The sequence below is a fragment of the Pithys albifrons genome, chromosome 15, assembly GCF_047495875.1.
Source record: "Pithys albifrons albifrons isolate INPA30051 chromosome 15, PitAlb_v1, whole genome shotgun sequence".
Classification (NCBI taxonomy): Eukaryota; Metazoa; Chordata; class Aves; order Passeriformes; family Thamnophilidae; genus Pithys; species Pithys albifrons.
In genome coordinates, this window is record NC_092472.1 from 5,494,805 (window position 1) to 5,521,430 (window position 26,626).

Here is a 26,626-nt window from a genome sequence, read left to right on the forward strand (position 1 = left end):
CGAGGGGAGACAGACCCGAGGGGTGCCACGCCCCCAGGGCGAGGGGCCAACAGTGTGAGAGACCCGCGGTGTGAGAGATCCGCGGTGTGAGAGACCGGGCCGGGGCCGTCGGAAGCTGTAGGCGCCGCCCGGAGCTTCAGGCGCCGCCCGGAGCTCCAAGCGCAGCCGGACTGCGGCTCCCGGCGGGCCCCGCGCCGGGCGGGGGCAGCGCTGCGGCTGCGGCAGCGGCGGGGCGGGCGCGGAGCAGCCCCGGCCCCTTTGTGTGCGCGGCCGCCGCCATCTTGTGCCGGCCGGGCCCGAGCGCCGCTCCCGCCCCAGAGCGGCCCCAGAGCGGCCCCAGCGGGGCCTCCCCCCGCGCCGGGGCCGCCGCTCGCAGCCCCGCTCGGAGCCCCCGCCCGGAGCGGCCGCCCCGCCCCATCTCCCCGCCCCAGCCCCAGCGCCGATGCCGCGGCGGGAGCGGCCCCTGCGCGGGCCGCGGGTGTAGCGGCGGGCGCGGCCAAGGCGCATCAGGAGAGCGAGGCCCGGCCCCGCGGAGCCGCCGGCGCTGCCCGCCCCATCAGGCGAGGGACAGGAGACCCGCCCCGGCCGGCAGCGAGCCGGGCCCCGCCGCAGCGCCATGAAGATCAAGGATGCCAAGAAGCCGTGTAAGGCCGGGCCGGGCCGGGGGAGGGGGCGCGGGGCCGGCGCGGAGGGCGCTGCCCGTCCATGGCTGCGGGACCGGCCCGCATTGATGCTCCTCGCTCCGGTGCGTCCCTGCGAGCCGGGGTCGGGTGCGGGGGATCCCCGGGGCTGGCGCTGGAAGGGCTTCTCTTTGGCTAGACAGCGATCCCATCGGATTCCTGGGTGTGGGTGATGTGTTTGGTGAAGATGGCACTTCATTGCAGGTGCCTGCAGTTGTTACAGCTTTGCTTTTTAAGGGCTGATCAACTTCCGATTGTTTTCAGAGAGAGTATTTTCTAATATTTGGATGCGAGTCTTAACATGTTCTGAATGCCCCCTTTAATAAGCACAGCTGTAACAATATTCTTACTATTTATTATTTTGTAGCACCGTATTTGTTTCGGAGGGCACAAACGGGGTTCAGAGTGAGGTGAAAGCAAACAAAATGTCTGAAGATACAGGTGCTTCTTTGTGGGAAGAGAGATATGGATTGAGCAAAGTTAATCTACATGCAAACGATGTGCTCTCAGTGTAACCAGTGCACAGCTGTGCAAGTCAACACACCTGTCAGGCTAATAGAGGTCTGCCTGTGCTGAAAGGGATGAAGGTGTTGCTCCACCGAGTTTAGCATCTTCTTCCTTGTCGTTGTACTTTGAGACATGCTTTCAGGGTGAGTTACTGTATAAAAAAGATGGCTAGTCCCAAATTTCTAGGCCTTCTGCTGGTCCTATGGCGTGCCTGGCAAAGGAAGAGCACACAACTAAGAGAGGATATTGAAAGGGGATGTTTTAGATACATTGTTTGAGCAGCCCAGCAAGAAAATCATCAAACATGTATTTACAACAGGAAGTATTAGTGTAGCTCTAGAAATAGCTATAAAAACTGTGAAAGTAATTTCTTTGTTGTGGTCTGTTGGGGAAACCCGAAATGTGCATCTTGTAGGTCACAATTAGTAATTACCTCTTGTTAGTGCCAGTGTGTGGAAATTCCTGAATTTGCTGTAATGATGTTTATTAAGAGGACAGTTGAGACAACTTTTTTTTTCCCCCTACCCTGGTGTAATATTAAGGAATGTTATCAGGACTCTGAAGCAGTAACTGGCTGTAAAATGTTACAGTGGTTTGATAATTAAAATTTTGAGAGTATGGCCACTCCTGCAGAAACCTGCTATTTCAGCAGTGTCTCTGCTGGACCTCAAAGACTTGTTTGGTGTAGTGGTGGATTTAAACCTCGTGGTTAAATAACGATGCAAATGTTTCAAGAAGTTTTAACTGCTCAAATATGCTGCAGTTGTACTTGCACTCCTCCAGTTCTTGAACCTGAACTTGAATCTTGGGTTCATGATGGGGACTAGAAACAGTTGGAATTGCATAAGCAGGAGGGGAAAAATACAGTGTCAAACTACGTTGTTTATTTCTTCTTGACTCTTGAACATACTTTAAAGCTGGTGGCTCTTTTAAAGATAAAGCACAAAGTTTCTTAGGCAATGAACTTTAGACTCATTTTGCTGATCTCTGGTCCTGGTTAGTCACACTGACTGAAGGGGCAGAGCAGCTGGATGTTTGAAGAGGAGCAGATTCACAAAAATACTGAAGATAGAAAAGTCCATTGCTGTTCAGGGGCTGTGGATACTGCTGTCAATTTGGCTTAACTACTCTCATTGACATGAAATCTGAGTTGGGCTCATGATACCACTTTTAGACTGTTTAAGAATTATTTGGCTAAGACAGTTGTAGGTAGTTTTCAACACAATTGCTGAGTGGGTATCTGTTCTTTAGATCAGGTGAGTATCTGGCATGTGCTGGAGCAAAATTTGATGCAGGGGGAAAATGGTTAATGGTCATTTGATGTAAGAATCTGCAGAATGGAAGTGAGAAGATTGCTTTAGCCTACCTGTACTTACATCTGTGATGTTTTTAGCATCAGGAAGGAAAGGATTGCACTGACTGTCCTGTCAGTCATAGGGAGGGTAAAATGGAGACACCCAACCAGTCCAGGGCTTCTGATGTGGATACACTGCTTAGCCATGCATGTGTGGCCCTCCCTTCCAGATCTTCACCTGGCTAGAGCTGTCACTAATCTTAGGGAGTGAAAACTGAGAAGTGCAGCTGAATTTGTGGAACCAACTTCTGAGACTGGCTGTCCCGGAAGGGGCGGGTAAGGGGCCATTCAGATCTCAGTTGCTGCCATTGGGAGGTGTCACTTTAATGCAGGATAACAGACATTCAGATCAGGAAAACTTGGCACCAAGTTATTGTGATGGTGCAGAGATTGTGGAGTCTTCATTCTTGGAGGATTCTTGAAAAACTTCAGAGGTCTTAAAGTCCTGGCTGGACAAAGCCATCGGTGACCTCATCCAGAGTGGGCAGATTTCCTGTGGTGTGACTGAGAGGTCGGACCAGATGACCTCAAGAGGAACCTTCCAAGCAGCAGTTGCGTGATGACTCTTCTGAGGAAATGGCTCTGGGGAAGAATGATTGGCAATTTCCAAGGAAACTTCCAAAGGTTATTTGTGGGTTGAGATGATAAATGTGAGAGCAGAGTCTTGCAGAAGTGCTGCTGTGTGGGATCTGCAGCCGCTCATTCAGAGAGAGCTTTGCGTGTTGGCGGGGGAAGGCGGGAGGGACAGTGCCAGCTTTCTGTGCTCTCCAGGGAAGCTGGAGCCCTTCCTCTTGGCTCTGGAGTTACTGCACTGCTAAAGGAAAGGCAGGGACTTCTAATGTTCAGTACACTGTGTATGTTACTTTTTACAGTGCGTTCCTTTTGATTGTTTATTGAAAAGAATTGGAGAACAAATGCCTTCACTTCCCGTCAGGCAAATTATGAACTAATATATGAACATACATAGCAGGGATTTGCAAAGTGCTGTATCAATATAAAGAAAAAATGAAAAATTCAAGTTTATTTTCTCTAATATTGTTCTATGGACATATGAAATAATCATAGAATCACAGAATTGATTGGGTTGGAAAAGACCTCCAAGATCGTCAAGTCCAACCCTTGGTCCAACTCCAGTCCCTTTCCCAGATCATGGCACTCAGTGCCACGGCCAAGCTCAGTTTAAAACCTCCAGGGATGGGGAATCCACCCCCTCTCTGGACAGCCCATTCCAATGCCTGATTACTCTCTGTGTCCCTATTGTGGACATAGTGATCCCATGCAGGATTAGTGTAGTAAAATTGATGAAAAATCCATTTAGATTGATAGAGAATCTCTTAATTTTTTTGTTGTTGTTGTTGTTCACAGGACTTGCTGCGCAGTCTTGGATATCCTTGCATTTTCTTACTAGTCCATGAAAGATGATTACTAGCCAATATCAGATATTACAGGCCCTCATTTGACTGCTGTTGAAAAATGTATTTCTAATGATGGATTAATATTGCCAGGCAAGCTTGTACTGTGTCAAACACAGTGTATCTGTGAGTGTTAAATTATGCCTGTGCACGCTGTATCTCACTGTAATAACACCTATCCCCGAGGACATCGCTGCTGAAATGTCAACAAAATTAAGAGAATGAGCAAGCAGGGAGAAGATGAAAGCAGCTGTTTTGTCTTGTGTTAGCTTTGTATGGTACCCACTTGTGGATGTGCTAAACCTCATGAAGAGCAGTAGCAGTAATTGCCCATCACCACCTGTCCTCCCACTGGCAAACGTGGCTGTTCTGTAGAGGGGTTGGAGGAGGCTGAGTGGGAAAGTGCAGTGAGATTGTGGAGCATAATGAAGTTTCCCCATGAGGGAAATGGGAGGATGTGCCAGGGCATGTCAGATACATTTAATTTATGTGTTAATTCTGTCCAGCCCAAATATATATTGTGAGCTGGACTTGGATATTTGAACCACAAACCTGGTACAAAACTTGTTAGGGAGAGAAGTTCTCCAGTGTGTTAAGGACTAAGGACATTTGAAGTGCAGTTTTCTCTGTAGAGGCTCACGGGCCATGTATGTCCCTGGCCATGGGTACAACACAGGCACGGTGCTGCCCACACACAGGTTAATCTTGCTCAATTAGCAGTTCCTCTGTCTTTGGGGTGTTTTCTCTCAGCTTGTCCCATTGCACACTGAGCTGCCTTAGCCTGCCAGCTGAGTCAGCTGTCAGAGTTTGCCATCGAGTTTTACTTCACTGCAGATGTTTTAGGGAAATATTTGAAGTGTAAGAGTGGATGCCCATACACAGAGGCAGGTGAGGCCACACCTTGAGTGTTGTGTTCAGTTCTGGGCCCCTCAGTTCAGGAAAGAGATTGAGGGGCTGGAGCGGGGCCAGAGAAGAGCAACGAGGCTGGAGAAGGGACTGGAGCACAAGTGCTGTGGGGAGAGGCTGAGGGAGCTGGGGGTGTTTAGGCTGGAGAAGAGGAGGCTCAGAGGTGACCTCAGCACTGTCTGGAACTCCCTGAAGGGAAGTTGTGGCCAGGTGGGGGTTGGTCTCTTCTCCCAGGCACTCAGCAATAGGACAAAGGGGGCACGATGGGCTCAAGCTCTGCCAGGGGAAATTGGAGAGCAGAATTAATTCTTTGCAGAGAGAGTGCTCAGGCATTGGAATGGGCTGCCCAGAGAGGGGGTGGATTCCCCATCCCTGGAGGTTTTTAAACTGAGCTTGGCCATGGCACTGAGTGCCATGATCTGGTAAAGGGACTGGAGTTGGACCAAGGGTTGGACTTGATGATCTTGGAGGTCTTTTCCAACCCAATCCATTCTATGATTTTATGATTCTATGAAAATGCATTTGGAGAAACTGCAAGAAATGTTTAGTTTATGTATAAACACTAAGTGTGTAATAGTTCAGTGTAACTTTTAAATAGTTGTTAGCCTTGTCAGTATTTGGGTAGGAATGGGATCAAGGTTTTGTTATCAGAGGCTACATAGTGACCTGAATTACAAGATAAATTTTGGGCATCAGAACTGATAATACTGGATACTTTCCTAAAGAACTATTGCAGTGCTGGCAGAATTAAACTTAAGTTTCCATGGATTTCATGGTCATTTTCCTTTCCTCTGCTTTAAGGCAGTGTAGAATCCTGAACTTTGGCACCCTTTGGCACTTGTTGCCAAGGCCATGTTTGTACTTGAAGTGCAACAGTTTTAATAATACATAAACTTTCTTACAAAGATGAGATGAAATGTTGTAGGCTGTTCTCTGCTGCCACTGACAGCTGTGAATTTGGGGTTTTTCCCCTGGTGCAAAGCTCCCAGCCTGAATTAGGAGTTAGCTACTCTTGTTTGAAGGTTGGTTCTTGTTAATTGAAAGCAGGGTTGACCCAGAAGATTCTTCATCTTACAGTGTGAAGGAAGTATTTCAGAGGTGTTTGTGCTTCAGATATGTCATCACATTCTTAGGAAAGAGGCTGACAGGAGTCTGTTTCTCAGTTTTTAAAAGAAAATACGAATAGATCACTAAACTGTAGAATCTTACACTTGACTCAATAAGGGGGGAGCAGTTAAGTCTTGGAATATGTAATTCCTGCAGCTTTGGACCCAAAATGGGTGTACAAAATCAGAATACTGTTGGGTGGAGAACTTGAAGGTTGTGCACTCTGCTGAAGCAGAACTCATGGAGAAGGAAAACACTTGAATTTCTGTGCTTGTTATTGACATGAGAGACTTTTCACTGTAATTATTTCCTTTGGCATATAATGACCTTATATGATAAGATATAAATAACCTTAAGATTTCTGCCAGTAACTTGTGTACACCAAGAGCTTGAGAAGTGCAGACACAAGAGAACGAGGCCTCCCCATGTATCTCTGAAGATTATTATGGTTTAAAAAACAACCAACAGCCACCAGCCTGGCTTTTCTTACTCAGCAGAACTGCTCCATCTCTGCATGACCACAACATTCTTGGTGTGCAGGAAGTGCTTTTCTGCATTGCAGGAAGCAGTTCCAGGGAATCCTCTTACACATCCCGATTATTTTGAGGGGTTTCCTCCAAAGCTGTCTTCATGTCTGGAATAATCTTTTGTTCCTGGTTGCTGTGTCTGGGTTGGGACCACGGTGGCACCTGGCAGAGCTGGGGAGTGAAGGAAAATCTGGATTTGAATTAAGGAGGTTGTATGTTATGGTGCTCCTCTTGCTGTTCTGGAGACAGTTAAATTTGGTGTGAAGTATCACATTAAACACCATATGGGGTTTGATTTCCTAGTTAGTGTTCTCTTTCATGTATCTGTCTCTTCTCAGTAAAAATCTGTATTTTGTGTATTCTTAAACAGACCCTGGCTTGACTTCCTAAAAGCAGAATGCACATTTCTGAAGGAGTTTAATGTAGTCTATTCAAGGCAGTTGGGCTTGTTGAATAAAAAGCTCAATTGTTGAATAAAAAGCTGGATTCTTACTTTTCTTTTTTTCAAATTGTTGCTGATCTCTGCAGAGAGAAGCTGAACTTTGAAAAGCTGGCCCTGGATTAGTTCTGTGAATAGCAGTCAAATTCTCAGCAAGGGATATTTCTCAGCTGTTCATCACTTTTTGTGGAATATTCCTAGGAATCAGAATAGTTATAAAGAAGAAGAGCTGAGAAAAATCTTTTAATGACCTAATCACCCTAGAGCTGTGGAAAAAAAGTCCAGTTTTAATGCAGAGGAATTGATTCTCCCTATGTATTGAAGCTGTGGAATGGTGGTTACAGTTGTGCAGATCCTCAAACCTTGAAGTGAAGTTTGTGTAATTGGTATTGGTGCCATCCAGGCATGTTCCTTTAGCTGTGACTGCTGAAAGGATCAAACTGGTGTCTGGGAATGTTTTTCCCCAAAGATTGCATTGCTGGCATTGTGCTCCTAAATCTCTCACTTAAAGAAACATGACCCACAGATACAAGTATAAAAATACTTTTTAGAGTCATTTATATATTCTCAGCACAAGACACACACCACTCTATTTCTGTTTTGTTCCAAGCCAGCTTTTAAACACAACACTGCCTGAGAAATCTTTCATGGATTTGAGAGGCCACACCAAGTGCTGATTCTGGTGTATGTGCTGTGTAAGAGAGAGAGTGCTCAGGCATTGGAATGGGCTGCCCAGACAGGGGTGGATTCCCCATCCCTGGAGGTTTTTAAACTGAGAATGGCTGCGGCACTGAGTGCCATGATCTGGTAATAACAGTGGGGTTGGATTAAGGGTTGGACTTGATGATCTTGGAGGTCTTTTCCAACCCAATCCATTCTATGATTCTAAGAACAAAAACTTGTGCTGCAAATGTGCCTCAGAGGGCAGCAACATCATCCCAGGCAGGGAGCTGTGTGTGGTTTGCAGGGATGCACAGGTTCCCCAAGTGCATGTCATGCCTAAAGAGTGCATGTCCTCTTCAGGCATTCCCAGGATTAGCCTGGCTCCTGGAAGTCTGGTAGGAAACTCAGGTGTGCTCTCCCAAGGCTGGTCCTCCATCCTGAACCTCTCTGTGGCCTTATTTTATCCCTGCAAATGAAAACACTTCCAGTAGTTGGAAGAGCAGCTGGTGTTTCACATGGATTCCTGTTCTCTCCAATCCCTCTGCATCCAGATAGGAGGGATTGTGAGCCAAGATCCTCCCAAAGCAAATGATTCGAAGGCTGCAGCAACAGCACGTTTCCATGTTGTGTCCATATACAGTTCAAATTCAGTAGGATCAGTGCATTTGTGTTATCAAATTCAGTAGAATCGGTGTATTTGTGTTATCAAATTCAGTAGAATCAGTGCATTTGTGTTATCAAATTCAGTAGAATCGGTGTATTTGTGTTATCAAATTCAGTAGAATCGGTGTATTTGTGTTATCAAATTCAGTAGAATCAGTGTATTTGTGTTAAAGGCAGCTCAAACATGGATAAATCTTTTATCCTTGCAGTCCCAGCTGACTGTGCCCTTGCCATGTATGTACATCTGTGTATCCCCTTCTGTGTTTGGAAGACAAAATGTCTGTTATTTTCCTGGCTGCACCTGTAATAAAATCAACATAAATCAATGGAGAGCAGCTTACAAGCACAAGAATCCTTGTGTAATATCTCCCTCTGGGTTGCTGGTATAAAGAGATAGTTAACAGGACGTGGGCCCAGTTGCTTGCCACAACTCCTCCACCTTTCAAATGAAACCTGAGTAATGTACTCACCAGCCAAAGCTTGACAAATTTTCAATTAAAAAAAAACCGTGAAGCTTCTTGGGGCTTGTCACAGAGGTGAGAACTGACCTATTTCTTCACTTTCAAAATCCTCAAATGGCTGTTAAATCGCTCAGTTAACCCAGAAAGCTGATACTGTGCAGAATGATCCCCTTTTCCAGCATAAAATACATTCTTGTTAAAATTGCAGAATGAACTTGCAGTTCAACTGTTCTCGTTTTTACTTGGTGTGTAAAGTTCATAAACCTTAAGGTTTATAGAGCTATGACTGATGCTGTATTTGCAAAAGCCTCTTGGATCTTTTAACATGGGCTGTGGTGGATCTTCTGACAAACAGGCGTGACTTGCACCAAATCTTCCTTCTGTGGGGCACCAGATCCTGGTTATTCAGTAGGCCCACTGAGCAGAAAGAATCCCAAATATTCCAGGTAGGACTTGGCTTGCTGACTCCTGGTTAAATTCTGAATGGGTTGGATTGACTCCTGCAGGCAGGGTCTGTTTGAGTGGGTGAATCAACTTCCCATCTTCATTTTTGGTCTTGTGACCTTTTTTCCTGGGAAGAGGCTGAACCTTGGTGAGGTCACTCAATAAATCACCAGCTAATTGTGGTCAAACAGTAAGATGACAAATTTTCTTCCGTTCAGGGTCACAGGGTAAAGAAGTCAGGCTTGCAATATTAAAGTGGCTTTATGCATAGACCTCAGCTTTATGCAACAGGTATCAGGGTTACAGACCTCCTGTATTTCTGATTGGAGCTAGATTTTGCTCACAGAATTTACCCTGGTATTTAAATTTAGTTTTTCAAGATGAGTAAGGTAACCAACTAAATCTCTTTTGTTAATATTTGTCAATATTCTCTGGACACCCATCCCTGAAAGTTGAGGCAACTTTGAGATTTCTTTTTATCTTTAGCACTCAGAAATGAACTGACACAGCCAGCCTTGACTGAATGCATTAAAATATTTTGGTAGGTCGTTCTTCTCAAGGAGAGATCCCACTGGTCATGTAAATGCAGTGTAATTGCATCTGGCTCATGATGACCCTGCTAACATCTTTTTAGTTTTGTTCCTGAGTTTCATGCTTCTGTAAGATAGGAATTGCATTTGAAGAAATAAATGGGAATGCTAAAAAAATTAAAGGCAAAACCAAGCCAGTTACAGTGTCAGTAAGGAAATAAAAACATGAGTTTCCCAGCTGAATGTTCAGAAACTTTCTTAAACTTGCAGAGTAAATTTTAAATAGTTTCTGGGAGACAGCAGTGTGAAAACTCTCAGATGAAGATTTTGTCTTTGCTGTGGGGTTTTCAAGTATCTGTTTCACTGCATGTGATTAGGAAGATTTATTGGTACAGCATATTTAAATTATGGTCTTTCCTGTCATAGACCATGAAATCCTGTTAAAAATTGCAGTCTGACACAGGAAAAGCACTTGAGGTTTTACTGTTGTCTTGTAGTACAGAAATGCCCCCTTCGTAGCCAAGGTACAAAAAGAAACCAAACCAAAACCAAACTGGAACCTAAGTTCAGTAATATTAATTGTGGCTTGCTTGTAGTTCTTAATAGACCTTTTTGTGATCCCTTTAACTTCAAGGGATACAAATTGGCCATCTTAACAGTGTCAGTTTTTAAAGTGCATGCAAATAAATTAAAGCTTCCTTCTCAAACAAACCCGTTGTGTGAGGAACTGTTAGAGGAGGGATGCTGGTCCTGCTCTGTTGTCAGCTCTCTGTGCAACCTGCTTTCCTCCCGTGGCATTGCAGCCTTTGTGAAGTGCGTCAGAGCTGTTATTTTAGAAGGCAAAGTTATTTCAATCCTTTGTTCTCAATTAAAAAAGTGCTTGAATTTTATTTATGAGTTGGTCCAGAAGATGTGGTATAGCTGGAGGAGTTTTAGTTGGGCTTTCTGAGCACATGTAATTAGCATTTAAATGTGTGGAGCTGCTAATTTCCCCATTTTTACCTGTGGCCAGAGGGATATTTCAGGTCACATAATTGAAATGACTGTGAATTCCTTGTTCCTGTGAGGTTTGTTGTTCCTGTCTTGTCGAAAAAGAATGGGATGAAGTTCAACAAGGCCAAGTGTCGGGTCCTGCCCTTTGGCCACCCCAACCCCCTGCAGCGCTCCAGGCTGGGCACAGAGTGGCTGGAGAGCAGCCAGGCAGAGGGACCTGGGGGGACTGAGGGACAGGAAGCTCAACAGGAGCCACCAGTGTGCCCAGGTGGCCAAGAAGGCCAATGGGATCCTGGCCTGGATCCAAACTAGCGTGGCCAGCAGGCCCAGGGCAGTGACCCTTCCCCTGGACTCTGCATTGGTGAGGCCACACCTTGAGTGTTGTGTTCAGTTCTGGGCCCCTCAGTTCAGGAAAGAGACTGAGGGGCTGGAGCGGGGCCAGAGAAGAGCAACGAGGCTGGAGAAGGGAGTGGAGCACAAGTGCTGTGGGGAGAGGCTGAGGGAGCTGGGGGTGTTTAGCCTGGAGAAGAGGAGACTCAGAGGTGACCTCAGCACTGTCTGGAACTGCCTGAAGGGAAGTTCTGGCCAGGTGGGGGTTGGTCTCTTCTCCCAGGCACTCAGCAATAGGACAAGGGGGCACAATGGGCTCAAGCTCTGCCAGGGGAAATTGAAGTTGGAGAGCAGAAAAAAAATTCTTTGCAGAGAGAGTGCTCAGGCATTGGAATGGGCTGCCCAGAGAGGGGGTGGATTCCCCATCCGTGGAGGTTTTGAAACTGAGATTGGATGTGGCACTGAGTGCCATGATCTGGTAAAGGGACTGGAGCTGATCTAAGGGTTGGACTTGATGATCTCGGAGGTCTTTTCCAACCCAGTCCATTCTATGATTCTGTGACACAGCATTGGTTTAGCTCTGACGTTTCATGTGTGGCTTTTGCCCTGTAACAAAGCTAATTAATAATTCTTGTGCCTTCACAGCTTTCCCATGGTTTGGCATGGACATTGGGGGAACATTGGTGAAACTTGCCTATTTTGAGCCCATTGATATCACTGCAGAGGAGGAGCAGGAGGAGGTCGAGAGCTTGAAGAGCATCCGCAAATACCTGACTTCCAACGTCGCCTACGGATCCACCGGCATTCGAGACGTCCACCTGGAGCTGAAAGACTTAACGATTTTTGCTCGAAGAGGAAACTTGCACTTTATCCGATTCCCAACTCATGATTTGCCTACTTTTATCCAGATGGGCAGAAATAAAAACTTTTCCACACTACACACGGTGCTCTGTGCCACCGGCGGTGGCGCCTACAAGTTCGAAGAAGACTTTCGCACAGTAGGTACCCTGTCGTGCCTCAGCCTGGAGCTGGTGATGGGTTAAATAGTCAGTACTTTGAAAAGTTCTACAATGCTCAAATATTATTAATTGTGAACTGTATTAAGTATGGTGAGAAATTACAGCCTTCCCCAATCCACAGCTCCTGTTAAATTGCCTTTCTGCTTTATGAGAGAACGGCAGATGGAATGTCATCTGTGAAGCAGAGGAAGAGCTGTAGAGCCTAAAGCCCCACAGAATGTCTGTCCTGTGGTTTTCTTATAATCCTTGGAGTGTTAATGAAGTTACAAGATAGTTAGTGCAATGCCATTGAGCTTTTGATCTGCTGACATCTTAGAAATGACTGTTTGACTTGTAAGATGGGGGAGGAAACCCACAAACCTAGAAAAGATATGCAAATGTGTGAGTTTCACTAAGATAACACTCCTTGGGGCCTCTAGGGTACTTGGTGACCTTTTTGAGTTTTAAATTGATGAAAAATGTTGCAAATTTTTCAATGGATTAAAGACTGAGTATCTCAAAAGTTATCTTTGAGCTTGCCAGAACAGATATTTGTACTGCCTGTCTGTCCTTGATTCAGGTCTGACATCTACATTTATAGTCAGACGAATTTGATGTATTCAGAGCTCACCTCTTAATTCTCTTTTGGCTTTATACTGAGAATGAAGTTCCTGAATTAGTCGCCTGAGAGAGGCTGCTGAAAGTTGGGCAGCACAAACATACTCATATTTGTAGCATGTTTGTGCAATGTTAGAACATGTTGACAGTGTCTTTTTTCTTTCTTGACACAGATTGGAAACCTCCAGCTGCACAAACTGGATGAGCTTGACTGCCTTGTGAAAGGCTTACTGTACATAGACTCTGTCAGCTTCAATGGCCAGGCAGAGTGCTACTATTTTGAAAATGCCTCAGACCCCGAGAGATGCCAGAAGATGCCTTTTAACCTGGATGACCCATACCCATTGCTGGTTGTTAACATTGGTTCAGGAGTCAGTATTTTATCAGTCCATTCCAAAGACAACTACAAAAGAGTAACTGGAACAAGGTAACTTGAAAACCTGAGTTGGGGTTGTTATTCTATGGGGCAACAAGCCTCTGTTTTCAAAGTGGTTCCTCTCCCTGACTCCCCCACCTATCATGTCCCTCTCTCTCTAGTATAGCAAAGTATTTTATGTCTAGTTTACAGCTGCACTCATTGAATCCTATTCCCATGGTTCTGTTATTGAGGAGTTCAGCCTATCTTATTCATCAATCAGTGAGTGATAGAAGTGCTCCATAGTGAGAGTTTTATAGGTTTTAAGTTTTGCTAATGTGTGCAGTGAACCTGTTTCTCTTGCTTTGTAAGAACAAACATGTCCACATGTGTTTTACAGTAAATGATCAAGGATCAGTAGTGGCATGATGTGGGTATTTAAAGAGTTTAAGTTCCAGCTTACATTTTCAGGGTTTATAACTGATTGTAACCTCTTACATGGCTACTGCTTGGAAGTGACTTCTAATAATGTGAAATTGATTGGCAGCTGTTTGTGCTGTGAACCTCGAGCAGCAAAGCAAACACCTGATGTCCAAGTTGGAGGGTCTTACCTGTTTATTTTATTGGTCAGACATAAGAATCTTTTGTGTGAGGAAATACTGTTTAAAAGCATCTAGATTCCTTTGTCCTTAGTCTAGGTGGAGGGACCTTCCTTGGTTTGTGCAGTTTGCTGACAGGCTGTGAAAGCTTTGAGGAAGCTCTGGAAATGGCATCCAAAGGAGACAGCACACACGCTGACAAGCTGGTCCGGGATATTTATGGAGGAGACTATGAGAGATTCGGCTTGCCAGGATGGGCTGTAGCATCCAGGTAAGCAAGAGTCTCTTTGCTGGTTTTTTTGTTGATTTGGGTGGCTTAACTCTGGGAGTGAAACTAATAAGTACACAAGTGTTCATTAAACCTTTGTTGTAACTCAGTAGTAAGAAGTCATAATTCATGGTCACTAAATTGTTCTCCCTCTCCAACCACCCAGGGCAAAGCCTCTTGAGAGACCTCCGTGCTGAGTGGTTTTAATATGTGCCAAATTTACACTTTAGTCAATACATTTTAACTTCATTTATGTAGGTATTTTTTGTTCTCATTTACTTTTTAAAATCCTGAGGAGCTTTAATGGCTACTTGAGTTTTAGAACAGTTGGAATTCTTGCTCTCCAAACTGTCTTAGATCTGGCACAGAGTCCTTAGTGGTCAAATGTCACACGTAGCTGTGGATTCTTTTCTTTTGTACTGTGCATAGTAAGGGAAGTGCCCTTGTTAGCCAGAACTTTACATTGATACAACTTCAATTGCCTTCTGTCAGCTGCTTGTTTTCTGTTTCAGAGTGTTGTGTGTTCCATCATAAAACCATTCAAATTATCTCTGGCTTTCTTCTACTTAGAGAATGGAAGAATGGATGGATATTTGAGTGAGGAAGCAAAAATAAGAACTGGGACAATTCACCAGTCAGACTTAGGCAGTGATTTAATTCACAGTGACTGGATTTGCAGAGTAGTCTTGCCAAAGGACAAGACTGCATTTTGCTGTGGATGGTTCTTCACGGAAGTCAATCTGAACAAAAATACTTTGTTGGGGGTCATTACTATAATAAGATTGACTATTTTCCTGTGAAGGAATAAATACATGTGTGTGTCAAATTGCTGTTTTTAATACAGACTTTGAAAGGGAGCTCCTCAAGAGCAAACATGAGGCTTAAGTTCTATTACAGCATAAAAATTATATTCTGAAAATATTTCAAATGCACTTTAATCACTTTGTAATTAATGGCAATTTTCCCTGTTCTAGTTTTGGGAATATGATCTACAAAGAGAAGAGAGAGTCTGTTAGTAAAGAAGATCTTGCAAGAGCCATATTGGTCACCATCACCAACAACATTGGATCTATTGCCCGGATGTGTGCAGTAAATGAGGTAAAAACTGACAAGGAAATTATCCATCTATAGGTCTGTTTTTGTTTCAGATTAAATGACTGCTAAAATGATGTGTAATTTTGAACCTTTTGGTACATTCTCAAATGGGGAAATTCATGCAGTGTTATGTAGCCTTGGCTGGGCTCACAATCATCCTGTTTTAGCAAGGGGACTTCAAGTCCTTCATCACAACATCCTGTGCTCCCCTGCTCCCTCACTTCCCTGCAGGCTTTGGGCTCCACTCCCTAACAAGGCTGGTTTGAAGCACTCTTTGTCAGGTTACCCCATTGGCAAAGATATTCTTGTCCCACTTCTCCAAAGACAATCAAATTGTTCTGAACCAATTTCTAGTACTTTAATCACAGAATACTTAGGGTTGTAAAGGACCTCTGGAGGTAGTCATAGAATGGATTGGGTTGGAAAAGACCTCCGAGATCAAGTCCAACCCTTGGTCCAACTCCAGTCCCTTTACCAGATCATGGCACTCAGTGCCACGGCCAATCTCAGTTGAAAAACCTCCAGGGATGGGGAATCCACCCCCTCTCTGGGCAGCCCATTCCAATGCCTGAGCACTCTCTCTGCAAAGAATTTTTTCCTGATCTCCAACATCAATTTCCCCTGGCAAAACTTGAGCCCATCGTGCCCCCTTGTCCTATTGCTGAGTGCCTGGGAGAAGAGACCAACCCCCACCTGGCCACAACTTCCCTTCAGGCAGTTCCAGACAGTGCTGAGGTCACCTCTGAGCCTCCTCTTCTCCAGGCTAAACACCCCCAGCTCCCTCAGCCTCTCCCCACAGCACTTGTGCTCCAGTCCCTTCTCCAGCCTCGTTGCTCTTCTCTGGCCCCGCTCCAGCCCCTCAAGATCTTTCCTGACCTGAGGGACCCAAAACTGAACACAATCCAATCCAACCCCCCTGCCAAGGCAGGGTCACCTCGGGAATATGTCCAGCTCTGAAACATGGACTCAGAGAGAAACTGTGGACTGTCCTTGGAGAGTTTCAGAATATGCGACTTGAGCAGCTGCTGCACTGAAGTTGCTGAAAGACCTGCTTTAAACAGTGCATGGGACCTGAAGGCCTCCAGCAGTTTCTTCTGATTGAAGCCTGTGGAAAGCCTTGCTTATAGTTAAGCTTTATTTTTAATTTTTATGAACTCTTGAGTCTTCATATTGTTCTGCTGTTTGATACCAAGATGGTTTTCTGCCATCTTCTGTTTCTCAGAGTTCTGCTGAACAGAGCCAGAATCTGTTCAGTTTCAGTATGAGCATGGACAGTCAAGAAGTGTGGAAGAATACTGAATTTAGACATAAAAAACAGAGGTGTCTGAGCACCAGGCATTTCATTTATTATCAACAAACTTGGGGTAAAATGAGGATTAGTAACAGTTGTCTTGGAGAAGACTATGGGTAACTATTTAGATCTCTGCTTAAATTCTCTGCAGAAGTACCAACAACTTCCTGCTCTAACCCTCCATTTGCTTAGGAGGCAGACTAATATATTTTTCTTGTTTTTCTATTGAAAGTTCTTCCAAAGTTTCATTTTCTATCTTTCTGTCATGTCTGTTGTGTAAAGTTAATTTTGTGAGTATTAAATTAATTTTGCCTTTTTCCTTTATGGCAAAGCTCAATAAGAAAGAGTTAAAATGAGGGTGAAGTTGAAAGTGCATAGTAATAGTCTGACAGAAATGTATGCAATTTATATTTCAGGGTGGGAGTAAAGGAGAGCAAATCAGAACTTGTAAACTACTCAAACTAGCTTTATTCCAGGTTTTTTTTGGTCTAATTCCAGCTGTGTCACAGAACTACAAATCATAATAGTTAATAGGGATACACAAACAAGTATCTTGAAATGATACATAATGGTAAAATGGATGTGGGTTTTTTGGCTTTCTGCAGTAGGACAGAATTATGGTTTTAATGGTGTATTTACTTGGTCTTCACTGGGAACAAATCAAGGTTGTGAAAACAGCCACATATTAGTCATTTAACTACAGGTTGAATTGTCATGCTAGTTTCTGTAACAGCTTGGATACAATTCTATTAATGGATTTAATGTAATTAAGTTCTTATTTAAGCACTCTGCTGAGGACTAACAACTAAATTTCCCTTGGTTCTTCCTCTTGCATCATTAAACCAGTGTTTAATGTTACTTTTGCTTAATATTGGATTTATTTCAGCAAATGGGGAAAATGAAATGATTCTTCACTTTTTTACATTAAACTTGATTAAAACTCACAGCTCACCTGCAGTATTTAATGCCTGTCCTGGTGTGATGCTGAGGTGTATTGAGGGCTGAAGATGAAAGGAGCACCTGCTGTGTCTCGCTGTCTTCGGCTTCTTTACAGTGCTGCCTTGTTGCGTATGGATCAAGCAGCATTGTACAGGGCTATGAAGGCACTGAGTCTTCTCTACCAAACAGAACGACCTTTCATCTGATTTCACTTTTAGCTGGGCTGTTTCTTTGGCATAATTACTGAAAATGCTCACTTAATTTGCAACACAAGTGCTACTTGTCTGTAAATTAAATCTGCTCATTCTCGAGGGTTGCACCGTTTTTCCTTTTCCCCAAGTATGCCATGTTTTAAACTTTGGAACCATGTTTTAGTTGTGGCTTTTCTCTTGCTGGAGACAGCTTGCTCTTTCATAGCTCAGTTTTTCAAAGCTGTGTTAAACGGTGAAAAGAATTAATTCTTTGCTGTTTTTCTCTTTTCTTTTTAGAAAATAAACAGAGTTGTGTTTGTTGGCAATTTTTTGCGTGTGAATACTTTGTCAATGAAGCTTCTTGCGTATGCACTGGATTACTGGTCAAAAGGCCAGCTGAAGGCCTTGTTCCTGGAACATGAGGTATGCTGGGCTTCATTTATCTCTGTGTGTTGTTTCACCATAAATCAAAAGTGCATGTATTGAGCAGCTCTCCTGTGATATCCTGAGGCACCAAGTACTCAGTAAACATTAGAAGTGAGAGGAGGCTTGTCATGCTGGATTGGTTCTCTGGGAACAGCTCTCTGCCAGGGAAGGACTTCAGTCACTCTGGGGTACCTCAGTTCATTCTGTGGGTCTGTGGAGAGGGACAAGGAAATGTTCAGCTCTGTGCCCAGGGTCAAGAGTCTTTCTGGAGTTTGGGTGGAAACAATAGTAAGGATTGTATTTCAAAGAGTACAGAGATCTAAAGCTTGTGCCTTTGAAACAGGCCCATAGATCTTGGCTGGGCTTGAGCAACATCCTGAAAGTGGATACTGCCTTTGACAAGGCCAGCTTTGATACCCCCAAACCCCTCAGAGCTGTTGGAGGGATTTTATTCTCTCAGACTAACGTGCTTTGGGGCAGCTTCTGCCATCAGCAGTGTGTAATGCTGAGAGTTTTCACCTGTTCTGATCAAAATGCAGGAAAACCAGTGTTAGTTACTGGTGCAGCAGTTGGGAGATACGGAGCTTCTTGGCAGTGGGTTGGAAATTTTTGTCCTCAATTTGTTGGTCTGCAAATATTACAGCATTAGATCTGTTCCCCTTCAGCTGATTCTCACAGCCTTTTCCCTTTGTTGCTTATCCCAGGACTGACAGTCTGTGCCAGTGTCTGCAGTAACAGTAGCATATTACATGTTAGTTGTTCACATTTTTCTTGGGTAAATGTTGAACTCTTGCATTTACTCAAGTGTATATTCCAAACACTTCAGTATTTCATAGTTACAGGGAGAGGGAACATTTTACTCCCCCACTGGGGAAGGGGAATCCAACAGGAGAACGTGGCTCTTTGTATGAGGTACACACTGAAAATTGTGAGGTGCAGGTAGTTTAAGAAATTCTGACTTGTACTTTAGGAACAGTGTTGTTATGGGTATTGAAGATTTTTGGCATCCAAAATATGCAGCTTCTGTAGGAAAAAGGAACAAAACATGATTTCCATGCTTTAGGAGTCACTGATACCTGCAGTGCACAGTGAGGCTTGATGTGAAATCCCCTAAAGTTAATCTAGACATGAAGGATAAAATGTTTGTTTCATAAAGCTTTAAAAAATTATGGGATATTATATATTAAAAATAGTCTATCGTGTGCTTTCTGTAGCATTGGTCCCATCAGATGAATTATTGTCACTGAAATTCAATACCCTACTTAAACCTGAAGGTTTATATCTTTTTTCTTCTTTTTAACAGGGATACTTTGGAGCTGTTGGTGCTCTACTTGGGCTGCCAAATTTCAGTTGAGATCCCAGATGTCACTACACTGAACTATTTTCCACCTGAACAACACTTGTTTATGGCAACGGGAATTGAATTTGGGGAGGGGAGAAGAAAAGAGCCGATTTTCTGTTACTGTTTCTAAGAAGTGATTGTCTACTGAGTGTTGCTGTTGTAAGGAAGGGGGTTCACTCTGGGCACTGGAGAGTGAGCTGTTTGTGGTTCTCATTTATGTTCTTTGGTTCATGTAGCCAGTAGTGAACTCATAACATGCAATACATCCTCTGAAAACAACCTTCCAGAAATTCCATAGAAAGGAATGCCAAACTGTTAAGTGCTCAGCAGGAAAATATTGCAAGTTTACTCCTGAGGCTTCAGGCCCATCAGTTTGGTTTATAATTAATGAATGAAAAATTATTTTCATTAGTTATAGTATATTACGAGCACAATTTCCCATGTGTAGTTACAGAGAACAACTTTAAAAACAGCAAGGTACTATCTACAGGATGAGGAAACTGTAGGCAATTGCTTTCCACAGTAAGAATAGTAATTATTTTATGTCTAATAGAAATAATATTAATGCTTTAATTTTCAGTGGGAAGAATAGAAACACAAAGAATCAGCCAAAGCAGCAGATTAAGCTGTTAATGTTTTGAAAGTTGCATTAAGATAATGCACTTGCTTTCTTCCTTTATTTAAAAATTCAGCTGATATTTTGGAAAGATCCCTCTGTCTTTGACTGGATTTAGAAAAGAATCTAGTGATTAATGAAGGCAGGTTTGGGGAATTTGGGGTTTTTGTTGGGGTTTTTTGAGGACATGACTTCCAAAATGCCTTCTGGATTTTTTCTTGTCTCATTTATCAGTCCTGCCATCTTAAATCATTATTTGTAAAAGTACCACAAAGCCTGAGAGAATTGAGAAATCTTTATAAAATGGACTAAATATGGGACCTCATAATTCTGATGCTTTGGCTCACTTCTCTGGAGATTGGGAAAATTTTTGCTACTAATTTGAAATTGTGATTTCTGCTTAATTTTGTAAGAGTTGATCAGATTCTAATTAGATGTTAAAAATGAAAGGTTGTTATCTTACTTTTGGGTTTGGGAGGTTTGTTTTTGAAAGTTGAGGACAGCATCAGTGTTTGTATTGCAGCACCAAACGGACCAATATTTAGTGCACTTGCAATATGGAACATCAAATTGTGGCCTTGGGATAAAATCCACACTCTGGAACTGATCTTTGGGGTTTTCTGTAGACTTTTAAAATTTACAGTTGTGGTTATTGTAAAAAGTTTAGTCCTGAAGCCAGGGCATGAGATCTTAAACTTACAAGAGTATTATACAGTCATTAGCTACGTGAATTTTTGTGGACTAAAGAGCTACCCAGTTTTGTTACATTTTCATGTTAAATATTTCCTGTATGTGCATGAGGAGCAACCAGACTAGAACACGTTGATATCTTGGGGTTTAAGGTGTTTTTAGAACGGATTGCTCAAGTATTCCACAGCATGGCTGTGTTGTATTTACAGGTACATCCACCTAGTGTGTTAGAAACCCTGTGTACTTCTTCAGTCTCCTCTTTCTTACAATCCAAAGCCCCGTGCTGACATCATGTGTTACCTTTTAAAGTTTGCAGAGGTCCTGTAAGAGCACAGTACCTTAGAGGAGGCAGCTCATGAGGTGCAATTCCCATTGCAAATGCAGTTCCATTTATTGTTCCTTTCCTGGTACTTGCACTCCATTTCCATTGTGCTGGCTTTGAGCTTTCACTTTAGATACAAGCAACTCCAAATCACACTCACAGTTCAGCTGATCTAATGCTCAATCAGAGCGTTCAGAAAAGAAGTGAATATGGTTTTTGTAGAATATAAATGCTGTATATTGTTCTTTTGGGTTATGATTGACTATCAAAAGTAAACTTTACTTGGTTATAAAATGTGTAAAAACTTAATTTTCTGAGTGTTCTGACAGCCTGCTGGAAATTTTGCAAACTAACTGCATATTTTATTTGCAAAGTGAGGTACTTTAAGACATGTACTACAGCTCCATTAGGAACAGGTCCTTTAGATCATGTTTGTTGCTACTTGACTTTTCTTTTGGTGATACTGAGAGTCCTCTTGAAGCAGCAGTTAAAGCTACTTATTTAACCAAAAGCACACATAGAAGATGATTGCCTAATATCCATGGTTAATTAAACCCATTGACCTAAGACACATTTTTTAAGTAAATTGTACAGAGCTACAAAGTAAACAAGTGGAGTAATTCTTGAATAGCTGTACTGTATAGAAGCTACTGTGAGAATCAAAAAGTGTGCCCTACCTCTGGTTCACTTCCCTTGAGCTTCGAAAAAAATGGGCTTCCTATTGCCAGTTTTGTCAGCACAATTGTTACTTCATTACAAGAGCAACCAGAGCAGTTGTCAAGCCCTGCTGTAAAGCCCAGGGGTCCTGTATTTAAGCCACATCTTCGGGTTTCATCTCATTTTCTGTCAGCTTACAACTTGTTATTTGTCCCCAAAGAGTGACTCTACCACCAGGAGAAATGATAGGCATCACAAACAGTTGCAAGATAAGCCTTAAAATATTTTCTTTGAAATTCTCTTCTAAATAGGTTGGAAAGGATTTTTTTTATATACAAATCACTGAAATAACTTGCTTTTTCCTGATCTTCTCTCTTTTTACTTTCACCCTTGCCATTTCCCCAAAGCTGACTGACTGAAGCAGCTTTAGGGTGAATGGATGCCATGTGATGTACTACAGTAGAGAAAAATTGGGGTTTTCTCAGGACTACTGTTGTCTTCTCGAGTGGAACCACTTCTCTAGAAAGTTCTATGATACTTTTAAAGTAAAATGCAAAACTCATTTTGAATGTGTAATCATTTTCAGCTCAGCCATGTGAGTGCCTTTTAATTTTTTCATGCAATGCCAACTTTAATGGTACTGGGACTTTATCCATGAGGTTTCCTAATGGGTGTCACCAGAGAAAGGAGCAAGATTTGGCCTCAAGGTCTTCTGCCTGTGGACCACAGTAATGATACTTTGCATATTCCTGCTGGTGCTAAATCATTTGTTAAAAATAAAGATTCTAAATAGAAATTGTAAATAAAATATTTATGGCCTGGCTTTATCATTTGCCAATACTTTTTGGCCTTATTTGAAGTTTCCCTTTTGGATTTGTTGGGGGTTTTTTGAGTCTGTGGCCTGTGTGTGTTGATGTGGCAGGTCATTGGCAGGTGTGGCTCCCCGTGCTTTCTGCAAGGCCCAGAATGTTCCCTGGTGCATTAGGACACAGGTGACTTTTCACTGCTGCATTTCCACATTATCCTTCATCTTGTTATTGTTGCTGTTGGCACAAATAGTGTCAAACAGAACTCAACTGGCATTTGTCTTCTGCTAAAACTTCAAGAAATTCAGCCATTACTGAAAGCATTTTGGGAAGCTGTTGAGGATTCACAAATACCCATTTAAAGTAATGTTAAAATCTAAGTGTGCTAATTATCCTTGCCTATAAAATGAACTGGAATATAGTGTGGCAGTTGCTAATCTTTGCTGTAACTTGCTAGCATTTCACAATTCTAGCATCAGTTTAAGAACATTGTAAATACAGGCTTGGGGAGGAGTTACATTAGTTTCAGATCATGCATTACAGAAGAGTTTATAAGACTAGTGAATTAGTATTTTGAGACAAATTACAACATCTAGAACATGAAAATTAGTGTGCTGGTGTTAGGGCATAGAGGGCTTTTGATAGTCTGCACTTTTACATTCTTGAGTTTTGGCATTTTAACAAAGGAGCATTTAATTTTCCATCCTCTGTCTCATCTTATGCAGGCCTTGTAATCACCAGTTGCTGTCTCAAACATTTGTTTTAGTTAGCAGAGCAGGCAGGCAAATTGATGACTTGTAAACCCTTGTAGGATGAAGTTCTCGAAGAGCCATTTGGTTAAGTTGCCTTATTCTATTACATTGCACTCATGGTATGTCTCTGCTTTCTTGTTTACTGTTCAGACACTGAAGATGTGATGTAAAAATACGTGCTACAAATTTTTATTCATAAATGACTGATGAATACCTTTGTGTCACCTGTTAATACAGCTCTTGTAAATGATGCCTTTATGCCATCTGTAATACAGCTCTTGTAAATTGTTTAAATTATTTTTTTTTATAGATTCTCATTATTGAATGTACAGATTAGATCCCTTTAATATGTCACTGAGTAATTTGATTTGGGCCCAAATATGGCCAATGCTGTAATTCATCCCATCGAAACTGTAAATAATTCTTTACTGCTTGTTTGCATGAACGAAGTTTGGATTTCATTTGCTTTGTCATAACCCAACTCCTCTGTCATGGGCCTCCTTTTTACAGTTTATTTTCCTGGATTTATTACCATTTGTTCTGTACGAATGTTGAAACAGTACTTTGTCTTTTCCTAATAAATAATTTGAGATTGTTCATTGTTGGCCTGCGTTTGTGGGGTTTGGGAGAAGGATTGCTGGGTGTGTTCTTTTCCTTCAGCATCGTAAATTACTGAGGGTTGTGGTGGAATGTTTTTATGCTACACAACATGACTGGTGTGGTTTCATGTTCTTCATCTCTTAATTCAGTTCTTCACAACTCTGAGATTCAGGTCCTGTTTTTAGAACATTGGATGTCCCAAAGAACGTTTCATTTTGCAGTATTGAAGGCAAAAGTGTGCAGTGAAGGCACTGGAAACTTTCCCTTTCCAAATTAACTGGAGAGCACCTGCTGCTTCCTGGGGTGAATCCCACTGGTATTTTACTGATGAATAAAATACTTCATGTACAAACAGCACATTATGTATAAACTGATTACTCCTCTGTCAGAATTGCCCTTTGCTTCTGTTTTCAAAAGCCAAATTACATCAACCTGAAGTTGTTCTAACATGGATGCCTCATGGTCAAGAAGTTGTGAGGAATGAAGCCCTTGCCACAGCAGCATGTTGGCAGTGCATCCTGTGACAGGCTTGCTGTGCCAGGGACGGTTCTTCAGGGTTCTCTCCAAATATTTTAGCCATCCAAACCACAAATCTTTGCTTTAAACTGCCAAAACTGAAAATTCCCTTCTGTGTTCTATCTCCACTGAGCCTGGCAAAGAGAACCTCTGTACCACAGTGATATTTTTTAAGGGGAATGAGCTGCTGAGAAACACAAGTTCCTTCACAGGTTGAGAGGGTGCTGATTTGTTCAGTGTGCCTTTTCTTTTTAGTGCAGAAAATGCCTCTTAGAGTGATTTACAGTAGCCCTTTGTGGAAGCTGGTTTGCATTTCAGCTGGAGCCCTTAACTGCTGGTGCAGCCCTTGTGCAGGCTGGGGATGGGCAAACTGTGTGACCTTCATTTACTTACAAGTTTCTATGAAACAACTTACTCTAAGATGATTCAAGCCAGCTGTATTTGAATTTTTGTTGAACTCAGAAATGCAAACCTCTAATAATACAACTTCCCTCTTTTTAGAGTTAAGGATTAAAAATTACTTGCCCTTTTTCCTGGAGTGCAACCTCCCTGCTCTCTGGGCTTGTCTGTCCATCAACAGATATCCAATAAGTAGATCCACTTTGCCATTTTGGGCTACAGCACAAGAAAAGTAGTAGCAGTCACCTTGTGCACTGTGTGTGGGAAAACCAGGGGTGGCCACATTGTGCTGTTCCCAGCCCCGAGGGAGCAGGCAGATGTTGACCAAGATCTGCAGGTTTCTGGCTGCTTGGAGATCAGCCTGCAATCTGTGAGTAATAGAGTGTTTTCCTCCCTTTGCTGAAGGGGCCGTGTTAAATGTATAAAAGGCTGAGTCTTTCATAACCCAGGTGTGTCCAGATAATGCAAATTATTGAGCTGCCTCTGGCATAATCTGTTCATGTACTTTTTATATCACAGACTTTGGTCTGGTTTGCTGTTTGTGTAGAGTTACTGATGCCACTTGATAGCAGACAATACCAATTCCCAGGGGAAATTCCCTGGTAGGTGTACAAGGGTTTCCAGCAGCAATTTAAGAGGAAAAGGCATTGCTTTTCAGATTTTTCAGGTCCCTGTTGGGGAGCTGCTTGCAGGGTGTGGGGAATGCTGAGCTGGTGCTCCAGGCCAGCCCTAGGACTGCAGGCATGGCTGGGGTGGACAGCACCAGCCCTCCCATGGGTGCCTCTCCCTGCTTTCCACCCAATGTGGTGCTGTTACTCCACTGTCCCCTGGTTAAGCAGAGACGGATTCACCTTTCATTGAAGGCACGTGTCTGAGCTGATGCTGTGCACCAACAGGAGCAGAGTGCGTAAGGATAAGGGTGGAAAAAGGTACAACCCAAATAAACTCAAAACTCAACAGTCTGCAAGACCCCATACTTTGAAAGTTGATACCAGGAGAATTGCACGTGTGCAACGTCTAATAACCTGATCTCCTTTCTGGCCATTTTATTTCTTTTAAATTTGCAATTGATTCAGCTTTCAGTCTGGGGTATTTAATGGCAGCCAGTTTTTAAGACAGCCACATTCACCATCCTCTGGAAACCAGTCTGCTTTCCATTTCCTGCCCCTTTTCCCAAATCCATGGTCTCACAGCTGTTGGTGTGGGGACCCACAGGCAGAGCCATCTGTGAGGTGTAACATCAGCTCCTGGTTCAGCCAGGAAAGGTGAGGAATTTCATCAGCATGAAGACATTTTTCTTAAGAACTTGTAGAAGTGGTCACTGATTCTCTCCAGCCATCATTTGCAGGAGGTGTGTGGCTCCCAGTTAATCCATTACTACACCCCAGCTGCCTCTGGTATTTTTGGGTGCTTCTCAGCTCAAACTGAGACCTGCATGAGACAGGAAAACACTTTGGTCCTGCAGTTCTCACACCCTTTAAGGGTTTGATTCTGCTACCAAAGGAAAACAAACAACGTGGTGGGCAGAGTAAAAAAACCTTCAGACAAATAGATACTCAGACTTGCTAAGGGCAGATTTAAAAAATGTGTTCCAGCTCCCACCAGGAATGTGTTTTGGATGTTATAAGCATTTTTCACACCAAACACTGCTGCTCTTTGCTCTGAAGGGTGAGAATGGAACCTCTGGGGATCTCATAGGAGGAGTGTGATTTCAAGTTCTTCATTTTCAGCTGCTTTTCTCCCTCACACTGGGACCTTGCACAGGGAAGGGGGGCAGAGAGCTGCCAATGCAAACAGCTCTGCTGCCAGACCAAGAGAGGAGCTTTAGGCAAACACTGTAGTATGCAGGAGGCTCCCTGAGCACACAGATACAGTTACAAAACACTCCACAGTGTGTTCCAGCCTCCAAAATTTATGCAGTATTAATTAATGTGGTATTAATTTTAAGCTGTTTGCTGACAGTTCACTAGCTATGGTTGTGCTTTGGCTCTGTGTCCTTTTTTCTCTGTATCAACTAACAAACCCAAGATTAATCTTGACAAAATAACTGCTCATTTCCCACCCAGGGCTCCATAGGCAGTGTCTCAGTGCCATGATTTCCCCCAGAGGATCAGTTGGGGTGGCTGGGAG

General features: G+C 43.1%; 1 protein-coding gene across 2 annotated transcripts; it reads left to right on the forward strand.

The window, feature by feature from the left end:
- The first annotated feature begins 257 nt into the window (after positions 1-257).
- Positions 258-23,578, forward strand: PANK3 (pantothenate kinase 3). 2 transcript variants are annotated; one of them, XM_071570001.1, is made up of 7 exons: positions 258-644; positions 11,662-12,014; positions 12,806-13,059; positions 13,681-13,857; positions 14,829-14,952; positions 17,668-17,793; positions 19,100-23,578. In XM_071570001.1, the coding sequence occupies exons 1-7, from the start codon at positions 617-619 to the stop codon at positions 19,148-19,150; spliced, it is 1,113 nt and encodes a 370-aa protein (XP_071426102.1). In that variant the 5' UTR covers positions 258-616; the 3' UTR covers positions 19,151-23,578. The 2 variants fall into 2 exon arrangements, with proteins under 2 accessions (XP_071426102.1, XP_071426101.1); XM_071570000.1 differs by lacking the exon at positions 258-644 and adding an exon at positions 652-745.
- Positions 23,579-26,626: the final 3,048 nt, after the last annotated feature.